General features: G+C 37.1%; 1 protein-coding gene across 9 annotated transcripts in view; it reads left to right on the top strand.

Annotated features, from left to right (window-relative positions):
• The window catches only part of RALGAPA1 (Ral GTPase activating protein catalytic subunit alpha 1), a 225,162-nt gene that overhangs the window by 152,641 nt on the left and 58,934 nt on the right, over window positions 1-13,587 (top strand). For all 9 annotated transcript variants that reach the window (XR_012919733.1, XM_012736523.3, XM_012736520.3 and 6 more), the window contains one exon: window positions 7,760-7,883. Coding sequence is in view for 8 of the 9 variants with exons in the window: in XM_012736523.3 (XP_012591977.1) it covers window positions 7,760-7,883 (124 nt within the window). In the remaining variant the exon portion in view is untranslated. The remainder of the gene's footprint in view (window positions 1-7,759; window positions 7,884-13,587) is intronic.

The raw sequence follows: 13,587 nt of genomic DNA on the forward strand, positions 1-13,587 counted from the left end.
CTTCTTTGGAAAAATGTCTATTTAAATCTTTATTAGTTAAATAGTATTCCCCTTAAAATTTCATGTTCACCCAGAACCTCAATGTAATTTTGAAATGGGTTTACAAATAAAATTAATCAAGATGAGGGAATACTGGATTAGATTCAATCCTAAATATGATGATTGAGCTCCTTAAAAGAAGGCCATGTGAAGACATACAGACATATGCACACAGAAGGAAGATGGCCATGTGAATGTGGAGGCAAAAATTGTAGTGATAGGGCTTTACGCCAAGGAATGCTTAAGATTGTTGGCAACCACTAAAGCTAGGAAGAGATGAGGGAAGGATTCTCCCATAGAGCCTTTGGAGGGAGCATAGCCCTGTCAGCACCTTGATGTCTGACTTTTAGCATCTAGCACCCATGAGAGAATAAATTTCTGTTATTGAAAGCCACCTAGTTTGTGTAATTTGTTACAGAAACCCTAAGAAACTAATACAAAATTCTTTGCCTGTTTTAAAAATTGGGCTATCTTTTTACTATTAAGTTGTAAGAGTTTTTTATACATTCTGGATACAAGTTCCAGATGTATGATTTGCAAATATTTTTTTCTCCTTTCTGTAGATTGTCATTTCACTTTTTTGATGCTATCATCTGTAGCACAAAAATTTTTAATCTTGATAAAGTCCAGTTTACCTATTTTTTCTTTTGTCACTTAGGCTTTTTGTGCTGTATTTAAGAAGACCTTGCCTAATGCAAGATTCTGTTTTTTCTAAGACTTTTATAATTCTAGCGCTTATATTTTAGATTTTTGATTCATTTCTATATGTATATGTATATGATGTAACGATCCAAACTTTTGCTTGTAGCTATCTAGTTGTCCCAGCACCACTTGTTGAAGAAGCTATTCTTTTCCCCCATTGAGTAGTCTTTGTACCATTATCAAAAAAACAATTGACCATAAACATAAAAGTTTATTTCTGAATGCATAATTTTGTTCCACTGACCTATATGTCTGTTCTTTTGCCAGTACTACAGTGCCTTGATTACTTTTGTATAGCAAGTTTTAAAATTGAGAACTGTGAGTCCTCCAACTCTATTCTTCTTTTTAAGGATTGTTTTGGCCATTTTGAGTCTGTAGCATTTTACTACGAATTTTAGGATCAGCTTGTCAATTTCTACAAAAAAAAGGCAGCTGGGTTTTGATAGGGATTATATTAATTCTTTAGATCAATTTAGGGAATACTGCCATCTTAACAATATTAAGTCTTTCAGTCCATGAACATGAGGGTTTTTTTTTTTTTTGGCTTTTTATTTTGTTTGTTTTAGGCTTTAATTTCTTTCAGCAGTGTTTTGTAGTTTTCAGGGTATGAGTTTTATGCTTCTTGGTAAATGCCCAAGTATTATTATTTTTATTGCTATTATAAAAGAAATTGTTTTACATTTCATTTTTGGATTACTACTAGTGTATAGAAATACAATTAATTTTTGTATATTGATCTTGTATCCTGCTGAATAATAACCTTCTTGAACTTATTTCTTAGCTCTAATAGCTTTTTAGTGGATTCCTTCAGATTTTCTTTTTTTTTTTCCAGAACAATTTTACTTTTACCCATTTATGGTAATATATGCAATATTAGAATATAATTACGTAAAGTATAGTTGAGTAAATCAAATGTGAATCCAGAAGAAAACTGTTCTTCTTGTGTTAAACATGACACACATTGGAAATTTTGGGAAAGTAGAACACACAGTAACAAAAATAACATGGAAACTCAAATTCAAGTTTGTATCGTGTTTTCAAAGGATTTAAAGCATACAGCTTTTTCTCATTTATATAACAGATGAATTCTGTCTGCTTGTGTACAGCAAAGGGTTAGAAACTGAATAAACTTATTTATGACTTCAGAAATATGCTATTTTAGAAATGTACTCTATAGAATTTACTTCATTGCTCCTACCACTGATTCCTCACATAAGCAAAGTACAGGTCTCATTCCTTGAAACTGCTTTTGAACACTAGCACTTTAAATGGAAAGCTAGGCAGAAACATAGCAATATCAAGAACAAAGCCTATATACTCAGTCTTATTTAAGATAAGAATTGGTTGCATGTCAGAAAATTTATCATTTTCTTTATCCTTGGAGTGGTGAGAGGGAAAGAAAGCAGAGGTGGGGTTATGGCTACACTATTTAAGGAAAACCCAAACAGGAAGACAATGAATCTTCACAGTTGCAACTCCACAATGCATAACTGTGGATATCTCATCTATTTTATAATTCATGCTAGATCAAAAAGTCAGGTTCCCCTCTATGTATATCAGTTTTCAAATCTTATTCTTTTCAAAATACAAAGACAAATACTACAAAATAAAACTCTAACTGTAATAGATATTTCCTAAGTAGACAGTATTTCTATCCTTCGGATTTTCTATATACAAAATCATCTCATGTATAAATGGGATATTTTTACTTCTTGTTTTCCAATCATATTGCTAATTCAAAGTCTTTACTTATAGATCTATTCAGATATTCTACTTCTTAACATTAGTTTTAGAAATTTGTATCTTCCTAGGAATTTACCCATTTAATTTATCTAATTTGTTGGCATATAATTGTTCATAGCAATTCCTTATAATCCTTCTTATTTCTGTAAGGTATGTAGTGATGTTCCTTCTTCCATTCCTGATTTTAGTCCATTCCTAATTTGAGCCTGTCTTTTTTCTTGCTCAGTCTAGCTAAAACTTGTCAGTTTTGTTGATCATCTTAAAGAATCAACTTTTGGTTTCATTAATTTTTTTTCTCTGCGCTCTACTTCATTTATTTCCACTCTGGTCTTTATTATTTCCTTCCTTATGCTTGCATCTTTTTTTTTTTAAGAGACAGGGTCTCACTCTTTGCCCAGGCTGGAGTGTAGTGGCACAATCATAGCTCACTGCAGTGCCTCAAACTCATGGGCTCAAGTGATCCTCCTGCCTCAGCCTCCCAAGTAGCTGACACTACAGGCATGAACCACCATGCGTGGCTTCTTTTGCTTGCTCTGAGTTTGGCTGCTATTCTTTTTCTATTTTCTTAAGGTGGAAGGTTTGGTTATTGGTATGAAAGCTTTTCTTTCTTAAAATAAGCATTTAGATCTGTAAATTTCCTAATGAGCACTGCTTACCTGCATTCTATCAGTTTTGGTTTATTAGATTTTTATTTTCCTTCATCTCTGTGTATTTTCTGTTTTCCTCTGAAATTTATTCTTTGACCCATTGTTTATTTGGGAGTGTGTTGTTTCATTTACACACATTTGTGAATTTCCCAAATTTTCTCTTATTGATTTCTACTTTCATTCCATTGTGGATAGAAAATATATCTTGCATGATTTCAGTCCTTTTAATTTTTTAAGGGTTATTTTATAGCCTCCATATAGTCTGTCCTGGAAGAGTAGTCATGAATACTTAAGAAGAATGAATTTTCTGCTACTATAGGGAAGAGTGTTCTAAAGATGTCTGTTAAGTCTAGTTGGCTTATACTGTTGTTCAAGTCTTCCATTTCCTTTAATATCTTCTAGATAGTCTGTCCATTATTGAAAATGGGATATTTAAGTCTCCAGCTATTATTGTGGAAATGTCTATTTCTGCCTTCAATTCTGTCTTGGTTTTGTATCGTGTATTTTGTGGTTCTGTTGTTAGATGTTTATATATGTGTTTGTAATTTTCATATCTTCCTGTTAGATTGACCTTTTGTCATGAATTATATCTCTAACATTTTTTTAGCACTGAATGATACCCTATTTGAACTAATTTCATCATATTATGGGGGTACATATGTTGTTAAGGTTATATATATTGCCCTTTTATGTTTTTTTTTGTTTGTTTGTTTTTGTTTTTTTTTTTTTTTGAGACAGAGTCTCACTTTGTTGTCCAGGCTAGAGTGAGTGCCGTGGCGTCAGCCTAGCTCACAGCAACCTCAAACTCCTGGGCTTGAGTGATCCTTCTGCCTCAGCCTCCCGAGTAGCTGGGATTACAGGCATGCGCCACCATGCCCGGCTAATTTTTTATATATATATCAGTTGGCCAATTAATTTCTTTCTATTTATAGTAGAGACGGGGTCTCGCTCTTGCTCAGGCTGGTTTTGAACTCCTGACCTTGAGCAATCCGCCCGCCTCGGCCTCCCAAGAGCTAGGATTACAGGCGTGAGCCACAGCGCCCGGCCTCCTTTTATGTTTTAAAGTCTAATATTACTCTAGTTCTCTTAGGTTTTGTTTGTATGGTATTGTTTTCCATTCCTTTGACTTTCAACTTTGTATCTTTGAATCAAAAATACATTGATGGTGGTTGCTGCAGGTTTAGTCATTTCTTATTTTCTTTTTTTTTGATTTCAGCATATTATAGGGGTACAAATGTTAAGGTTACGTATATTGCCCCTACCCCCCCTCCCCCCCGTCATTTGTTATTTTCTAGCAACTTAGCTTCCCCACGGTACATAGCCTCTAATCTCCCTGCTCAGATTTTTTTTTTTTTTTTTTTTTTGAGACAGAGTCTCGCTTTGTTGTCCAGGCTAGAGTGAGTGCCGTGGCGTCAGCCTAGCTCACAGCAACCTCAAACTCCTGGGCTCAAGCGATCCTCCTGCCTCAGCCTCCCGAGTAGCTGGGACTACAGGCATGCGCCACCATGCCCGGCTAATTTTTTATATATATATATCAGTTGGCCAATTAAGTTCTTTCTATTTATAGTAGAGACGGGGTCTCGCTCTTGCTCAGCCTGGTTTTGAACTCCTGACCTTGAGCAATCCGCCCGCCTCGGCCTCCCAAGAGCTAGGATTACAGGCGTGAGCCACAGCGCCCGGCCCAGATTTTTTTAAAATTGTTTTTTAGCCTGGTTATCTAGGGTTCTTCCTTTATTTGATGTCACCTACTTACTGACCAAAGTTTGTGCTTTAGTCCTTTTAGCCAGTTAGATTTGTATTGTTTACTATTGGATGTGTGTGCCTTTTAGGCTGCTGTCACAGTTCAGAGTGTTTATGGTTTTTTCTCCTATGTTTACCCGAATATTAATAGCTTGAAGGTTCACTCTCTGACCACCACAAAGAGGGTACAGTCTTAGGCATGCACCATTTCTCATACTACCAGGATTGACTAGATGTTATTTTTAAGTCTTGGCTTCCTAGAAGTTGACCCTGAGTTCGTTCAAATAGGGTATTACTCAGTGCTAATGAGGCTTTACCTTATGTTGATAGGTCTCTATGTGACTTTGGGAATGCTTTCATGTCTGTCCTACATCTTACTCTAATTGTTCTGGGCAGGGTGTAGCCTCGTGCATGTGCATAGGCTGCTTGACCTCCACAACTGGCTATAATCCCGAGAAGGGCTCTTCTTTACTGTCCCTTTTCCTGATTCTCTCTAGTAAATTTCTGGCTGCTTTGCTCTTTTGGTTGTGCCAGCTTCTCTTAATTGCTTACCTTCGAGCTCTGTTCCACATAAAAGCAGTCCCCTGAGGTAGAACTGCTGCAGAGTTCTTTGTCCTTAAGACCTGCTTTTCACCCTGGGCAAAACCTGTCTGTTACTATATCTGAGCTGGGGTCAGGGACCAGCTTTTCCTGAGTGACACCCTCACTCTGTAAGTGGACACTTGGGAGGGGTTGGTAGTCTCTGGTCTTCTCAGCTTGTTCTTCCTAGTAGAATCTCCACACTGTGAGCAAATTGGAATGGGGAAGATTGGGACCATCAGCCTTTTACACTTGGAGAGTCTTCTGTAAGAGAGGGGCTAAATGAGGGAAGGGAGACCTGGCCTTCTCAGCCACACTTATCTAGAATAGAGCTTCTGTAATGTGGGGCTGGGGAAGGATGAGAAATACCTACAGTAACCTGCCTCTTCCAGGGTGAAACCATAGCCCCAGGTTGAGAGCTGGAGAACAAAGGGAACCTCTATCTTCTAGGCCTCAGTAAAATGCCCTGAGCAGACCTTTGGCAACATAGTGCTGATGGGGTAGGGTAAGGGAACAGTTTGTGACTCGTGTTGAAAACTCTGTTCTTACCAAGATTTAGTAAATTTTCTTGAATGTATGTTTCCCCATTTGCTGTATGACTTTAGGACAGTATCCAGAGACTTTAAATGATGTTCATTTTCAACAGTCAAGTCATGTTTTGCTTAGGAGAAAGGCCACATAGATCTTTATTCTGCAATTCCAGAAGTCTCCCTCACCCCCAAATTATATTTTACTATTTACACTAGATTATCCTAATGAAACATTGGGCATGCTAAAAGTTTGTCTATATGTTTACCACCTAAAGTAAAATATTCCCATTATTGAAAGCAGCTAAAACACCCTTCTTACTGATAACAAAACCCACAATCATGATTTGGCAATTTCTTCAAGATGTACTAGAAAATACAGTCATCAGACTAAATTTTTTAAAATAACTTTAATTCTTATTTACTTGTTGATTGTGGTTTGTTTTTTTAATTCCTAGATGGTATAGCAGTGAAAACTTTACTTCTGTTCATAAAGTTTGTTCACCCATGCTTTGTTAAATCAACCTACACCAAACGTAGTATGTTCTAATTAACTTGGAAAGCCAAATTTCAAACTAGAAATTTGCTTTTCTGAACTTTTAAATTTAGAAAAAAGTAAAAATGTCTAAGAACTAGGCAATTACTCCATACAGTTTTATGTTTGTATACAGTCATTCACTACATAATGATGTTTCTGTCGGCAACCGAACCACATATGTGGTGGTGATCCTGTAAGATTATATACTATATTTTTACCATACCTTTTCTGTGTTTAGCTACATAAATACTATACCATTTGTTACAATTGCCTACAGTATTCAGCACAGTAACATGTTGTATTGGTTTGTAGCCTAGGATACAGTAGGCTATGCCGTGTAGTTTTGTGTAGGTACACTCTATGATGTTCACACAGCAACAGAATGCCTAACAACTTGTTTCTCAGAACATATCCCTGTTTTTAAGTGACACATGACAGTACACATTTCTTTTTCTGTATTGTAAATACTCTGAAGGAACGCATCTTTTCTCATTTATCTCTTGTACTCCCACTTAATTAACCCTGGGATTCAGTCACATTGTGCAACACACAACTCTTCAGATGTTTTATGCATTCACACCTATCTATCTATCCTTCTTCATACTCTTTCAAGGTTTTTTTGTTTGTTTGTTGGGTTTTTTTCTGAGACAGAGTTTCACTTTGTACCCAGGCTAGAGTGAGTGCCATGGCGTTAGCCTAGCTCACAGCAACCTCAAACTCCTGGGCTCAAGCGATCCTACTGCCTCAGCCTCCTGAGTAGCTGGGACTGCAGGCATGCACCACCATGCCCAGCTGATTTTTTGTATATATATTTTTAGTTGGCCAATTAATATCTTTCTATTTTTAGTAGAGGCGGGGTCTTGGTCAGGCTGGTTTCGAACTCCTGACCTCGAGCGTTCCTCCTGCCTCTGCCTCCCAGAGTGCTAGGATTACAAGCATGAGCCACCACGCCCAGCCTACTCTTTCTCTTCATTTATCAAATCTTTCTTACCTTCACCTAACTCAATATTATCTTATTTTTTAAGTTTCTTTTTTTTCTTCAGCCAGAAGTAATCATGCCTTTCTTCTGTTCTAATGGCAATTTTGTAACTTTTATAAATTTTTACTTGTATTTATTTGTCTGTTGTAGACGATAAGATTTAAGTCTTTTTAGTGCCACATACTTTGTACATAGAACTTAATTATTGGATGAACGAATGTATAAATTAATGATTAAATGAATGTTGTAATATTTTGTTTTATAGCCGGGAGACACACAAGATTGCAGTATTTTATGTTGCTGAAGGACAAGAGGACAAACACTCCATTCTCACCAATACAGGAGGAAGTCAAGCTTATGAGGATTTTGTAGCTGGTCTTGGTTGGGAGGTATTGTTTTTAAATATTTGAAATATCATTTTATTTCTATTTGGAAGCAGAGGGTTTGTTTTTTTTTCATTCTAGTTTATTTTAGGAACATTATTTTAGGAGATATAACAACTTAACAATGAGTTTGTTATTGTTTCTGCCTTACATCTCATTTATAGATATAGCAACAGTTGGTACTTTGAAAGGAAAGATGTTTCATAAGAAAATATATTGTCAGAGAGTACTAAACTCATAGATTTACAAGATCTAGATTTTTCTTATGGCTGTGACCACTAGACTGATGTTCTTTAAACTGAGACCTCAGGGCTAAACTAAGCGTTTCCAGGGTCACATAGGCACACTTCATTTGGAAGAAATTAGCTTCCAGATCCTCAACTTTACTAAATGCCAGTGAACCCTTCTACAGTCTCTTGCCTCTCCTTTTCTTTACTTTGTAAAAGAAAGGCTACTCACCCACCCCAAATACTGCATTTTCCCAGAGGGGTTTGGCACCAATAAAGAAATAATCCAAGAGGGTTTACTTTTAAGAGCGAGTCCCTGACAGCAAAGCAAGAAATATTAAAAGATATTGTACTTTTTTCCTGGGATTTCAGTGCTGGGAAAAAAAAAAGAAAAAAAAAAAAAAAGATATTGTACTTTATATGTCTTGGCAACCAACTCATGCCAAGGTTCCTGTACCATATCTGTATTTCTTATAACTCAGAAGCTAGGTGTTTGTCATAGGAGTTTGTATTAATATGTTTATTTGGATGAAAAATGAAGTTATAGACATGTTCTAATAGAAAGTGAATCTGAAGGCCAGGCATGGTGGCTCTTACCTACAATCCTAGCACTCTGGGAGGCTGAGACAGGAGGAACCCTTGAGAGCAGGAGTTTGAGACCAACCTGAGCAAGAGTGAAAGCTCATCTCTGCTAATAATAGAAAAACTTAGCTAGGTGGGCAGGCATGCACCTGTAATCCCAGCTACTTGGGAGGTTGAGGCAGGAAGATTGCTTGAGCCTAGGAGTTCCAGATTGCTGTGAGCTATGATGACACCACTGCACTCTGGCCTAGGCAACAGAGCAAGACTGTCTCAAAGAAAGAAAGAAGGAAAGGAAAAGGAAATAGATAAGGAAGAGGAAGGAAAGGAAAGGAATCTGATGTGGAGTATTATTCAGCCATATAAAGGAATGAAGTGATTATACATGCTTTAGGACTAAGGACTGACATGTTGGTGAGTTTTCTGGGTTTTCTTTTTGCCTCATATATCCCAGAGTTGGAACTGAAGAAGCCAGCAACCTAGAAACACCAACAGGCACAGACCAAAAAAAATCCCCAAGAAAAACTTGTTCTTTGTAGCCAAAGGATCAAGAAAGGAGTCCCCTAAAAAAAACACCCCCCAAAAAAATTAGACAATAACCACTGTACTTTAGCCAAACACAGAAAATAATTTGACCCTACCCCCCCACACACACACACATAGCAAAGTTCAAGTAGGAATCCTAGACTTCCATCTTCATGAAGCTGTAAGAAGGTGCCCCCAACACCACACTGGGGGGTAGTATCAGATAGTGTCAAAGCAGGCCAGGTAGGTAGAAAGCCAAGATTTCCACGTCCACTGGTTGATAATGAGTCTTCCATCCACACCACATACCCAGTGTCATTAGAGACTACATGGGAAACCTAGAATTCTGTCCCTACTCAACAGTAATGAGACAACCCTTTCCCTCTCCACTGGGTTAGTTCAGAAGAGGCTTTGTGGAGAATTAGGACTTTTACAATTACCCAGTAGTAATGATGCCACCCTTACCACTGTGTCAGTGGACACCATATAGGAAGCCAGAACTCCTATCTTCACCTAGCAGTAATAAGGATTTCCCCCACTTCCCCAGTGTCAAGTTGAGTAGGGAACCTATACTTCTACCTCCACCTGGCAGTAATGAGGCAGTACTTTCTTCCCATCACCACCCCCTCTGCCTTTTTCCCTGTTAGAGTAGTATGTTAAAACAACCAGCTAAAATAGAAATTTTAAATAAGATCCAGAGTTTCATGTAAATGTCCAAGATTCAACCAAAACTCATCATACCAAAAATCAAGAAGACCTCAAACAGAATTTTAAAAAAGCAGATGCCAGTGACAAAGATGTTTAAGCAATCATGATAGAAATATCAGATTGAGCAATTAGCAACACAGTTGAAACAAATGAAAAACAGAAAATCTCAGCAAAAAAATAGAAAATATAAAGAACAACCAAATGGACATTTTAGAACTGAAAATAGAGTAACTGAAATAAAAAGCTCAATAGCTGGGCCCAACAGCAGAACAGAGTAGGGATGGGGGTACAGAAGAGAAAGAATCAGCAAATTGAAAGATAAAACAGTAGAAATTAGTCTGAGCATCAGAGAAAATATACTTAAAAACAATGAACAGGCTGCGCGCGGTGGCTCACACCTGTAATCCTAGCACTCTGGGAGGCCGAGGCAGTGGATGACTCAAGGAGAGGAGTTCAAAACCAGCCTGAGCAAGAGTGAGACCCTGTCTCTACTAAATATAGAAAGAAATTAATTGGCCAACTAAAAACATATATAGAAAAAAATTAGCCGGGCATGGCTACTGGGGAGGCTAAGGCAGAAGGATTGAGCTAGGATGATGCCACAGCACTCTAGCCCGGGTAACAGAGTGAGGCTGTGCCTCAAAAAAACAAAAAAAAAAACAATGAACAGAGCATCAGGGACTATAACAAAAGATCTAACATTCCTGTTATCTGACTCCAAGAAGAAGAGAAAGAGGCTACGTCTGAAGAAATACTTGAAGAAATAATGGTTGAAAAGCTCCCAAATTTGGCAAAACATAAAGCTTATAAATCTTTGTTCAAAAAGCTTTGTGAAACCCAAGCAGGATAAATCAAAAAAGTCTTTATTAACACACATTATAATTTAATTTTTTAAAACTAAAGACCAAAACATCTTGAGAAAAAGTATACCTTATTTGTAGGGGGAAAACAATTATTAGGTTATTAAGTATGAAATGTCTGATTTCCTTAAATACTAAGTTTAACAGTTAATATCTCTGACATTTTACTTTGACAATTCTTGTTCTATTTTTATTGTGAAGGTGCATTCTCATTCTTTCAAATGCATGGTTTGTAATTATCTTTCAAATTTTTTAGAGCAGTTTTTGTGAAACCATGGATAAGTCAAAAATTCCTGTTACTTTCAAATATGAGTTATGTCATGAAATCAATGCAGACAGCTCAAAATATCAATGAAGTGTTTGGGAAGGATGTGGCTAATGAACACACAGTACTCAGTGGTTTGAGAAGTTCCATTCTGGTGATTTTAGTCTTAAAAATGAGTCACATGAGCAACCTGAGACCAAGGCGGACAATGATGAGCTGAAAGCTGTAGTGGGGACATATCCATCTCAACCTACACATGAATTAGTAGCAAGGTTTGACATTACTGTTCCAACAATATTGGAACATTTGAAACAAATGGGCAAGGTAAAGGAGCTGGATAGATGGATACCGCATGAATTAAATGAGTGTCGGAAGAGAAATTGTCTTGAAGCTTGCCTTTCTTTGCATTCACAACGTAAAGGTGAACCGTTTCTACACTGTATTGTTACATGTGATGAAAAGTGGATTCTTTTTGACAATTCCAAGCATTCAGCACAATGGTTGGATAAAAATGAAGTGCCGAAACACAGCCCAAAACCGAATATTCATCCAAGAAAGTTAATGGTGTCTGTTTAGTGGTGCAGCACTGGTATTATCCACTACAGCTTCATGAAACCTGGTCAGTCAATTACAGCAGATATCTACTGCAACCAGTTGGACAAAATGATGAGGATGCTTATGATCAAGCAGCGAAGATTAGTCAATAGAGACAGGCCAATCCTCTTGTAAAAGACAATGCCTGACGACATTAATGCGGCTCAAACGACAAAGGCTGGACTTGGAAACTCTCTGTCATCCACCATATTCACCAGACCTTGCACTAACAAACTACCACTTCTTCCAGACTTTGGACCACTTCTTACAAAGAAAAATGCTCAGTTCTCTATAAGCTGTGGAAACCGCCTTTCTTGATTTCATCACCACTCGCTCTCTAGGCTTCTTCGCTGCTGGAATAAACAAGCTGCCATTAGGATAGCAAAACTGTGTCAATAGATTAGGCACATACTTTGATTATTTGTACTGCTTCTTGTTTGAGATATAATAAACTAAACTTTTCATTTTTTTAATTTTTATTTTTTTTGAAACAGAATCTCACTCTGTTGCCCGCGCTAGAGTGCTATGGCATCAGCCTAGCTTACAGCAACCTCAAACTCCTGAGGTGAAGTGATCCTTCTGCCTCAACCTCCCAAGTAGCTGGGACTAGAGGCATGCACCACCATGCCTGGCTAATTTTTTTTTCTATATATATATTAATTAGCCAATTAATTTCTTTCTGTTTTTAGTAGAGACAGGGTCTCAGTCTTGCTCAGGCTGGTTTCAAACTCCTGACCTTGAGCAATCCACCCTCCTCAGCCTCCCAGAGTGCTAGGATTACAAGCGTGAGCAACCGCACCCAGCTCAATAAACTAAATTTTGATTTGAAATCAGGCATGTCATATTTAATGATCTAATTTTATGATAGCACATTTCTCATCAGAAGCTGAAAGGGACAGGATGTGTAGAGGAAGTGGCATAGTATTTTTCAAGTGCTGAAAGAAAGGAACTGTCAATCCACAATTGAAGATCTAGCAAAAATATCCTTCAGGAATGAAAGGAAGGTCAGAACATATTCAAAGGAAAACTTAGAGAACCTTTACCAGCAGACGTATCCTAAAAGAAGCACTGACCTGAAGTTCTTTTAACAGAAAAGAAATAATAAAAGGAAGAACTTTGAAACATAAGGGAGGAAGAGTGAGCATGGCAAGAAAAAAATGGGTAAATACAGTAGACTTTCCTTCTCATCTTGAGTTTTCTTGATTATGTTTGACAGTTGAAGCAAAAATTATAACAGAATTTTATATGTTTCTAAATACAGTAGAGGAAATATTTATAATAATTATATTATAAATGTGAGGGTAAAGAAATGTACAGTAAGGTAGGGTGACTATACTCAAACAAGTGAAATGACAACACTAGTAGACTGTAAGTTATGTATATATAATGTAATACCTAGAGCAACCACTAAAAGGTATACAAAAAGGTGCACTCAAAAAAATGATGAGCTGAGCACAATGGCTCAAGCCTGTATTCCCAGCTACTCAGGAGGCTGAGGTGGGGAGATAGATTGAACCCAGGAATTCAAGACCAGCTTGGGCAATATAGCAAAATCCCATGTCAAAAAAAAAAAGGTCAATAAAAATAGAATTTTGTTCACAGTGATATACCCTTGTAGTCCCAGCTACTTAGGAGGCTAAGACAGGAAGATCTCTTGAGCCCAGGAATTTGAGGCCAGCCTGGGAAACATAGCAAGACCTTGTATCAACAAAATAAATTTTTAAAAAGAAAAAAAATTTTTTAGAAAATGTTCAGAGTGGATTGAAAACCATGACTCACCTATGTGTTATCTAAAAGAAACTACCTTCAAATATATCATTGTAGGCTAGTAGAAAGTAAAAGAATGGAAAAAGTTATATTGTGCAAACCTTAATCAAAGGAAAGCCAGAATGGTTACATTAATATTAGATAAAGTAGACTTAGAGCAAAGAAAATGACCAGAGACAGAGGGA

Source organism: Microcebus murinus, chromosome 6 (genome assembly GCF_040939455.1).
Source record: "Microcebus murinus isolate Inina chromosome 6, M.murinus_Inina_mat1.0, whole genome shotgun sequence".
Classification (NCBI taxonomy): Eukaryota; Metazoa; Chordata; class Mammalia; order Primates; family Cheirogaleidae; genus Microcebus; species Microcebus murinus.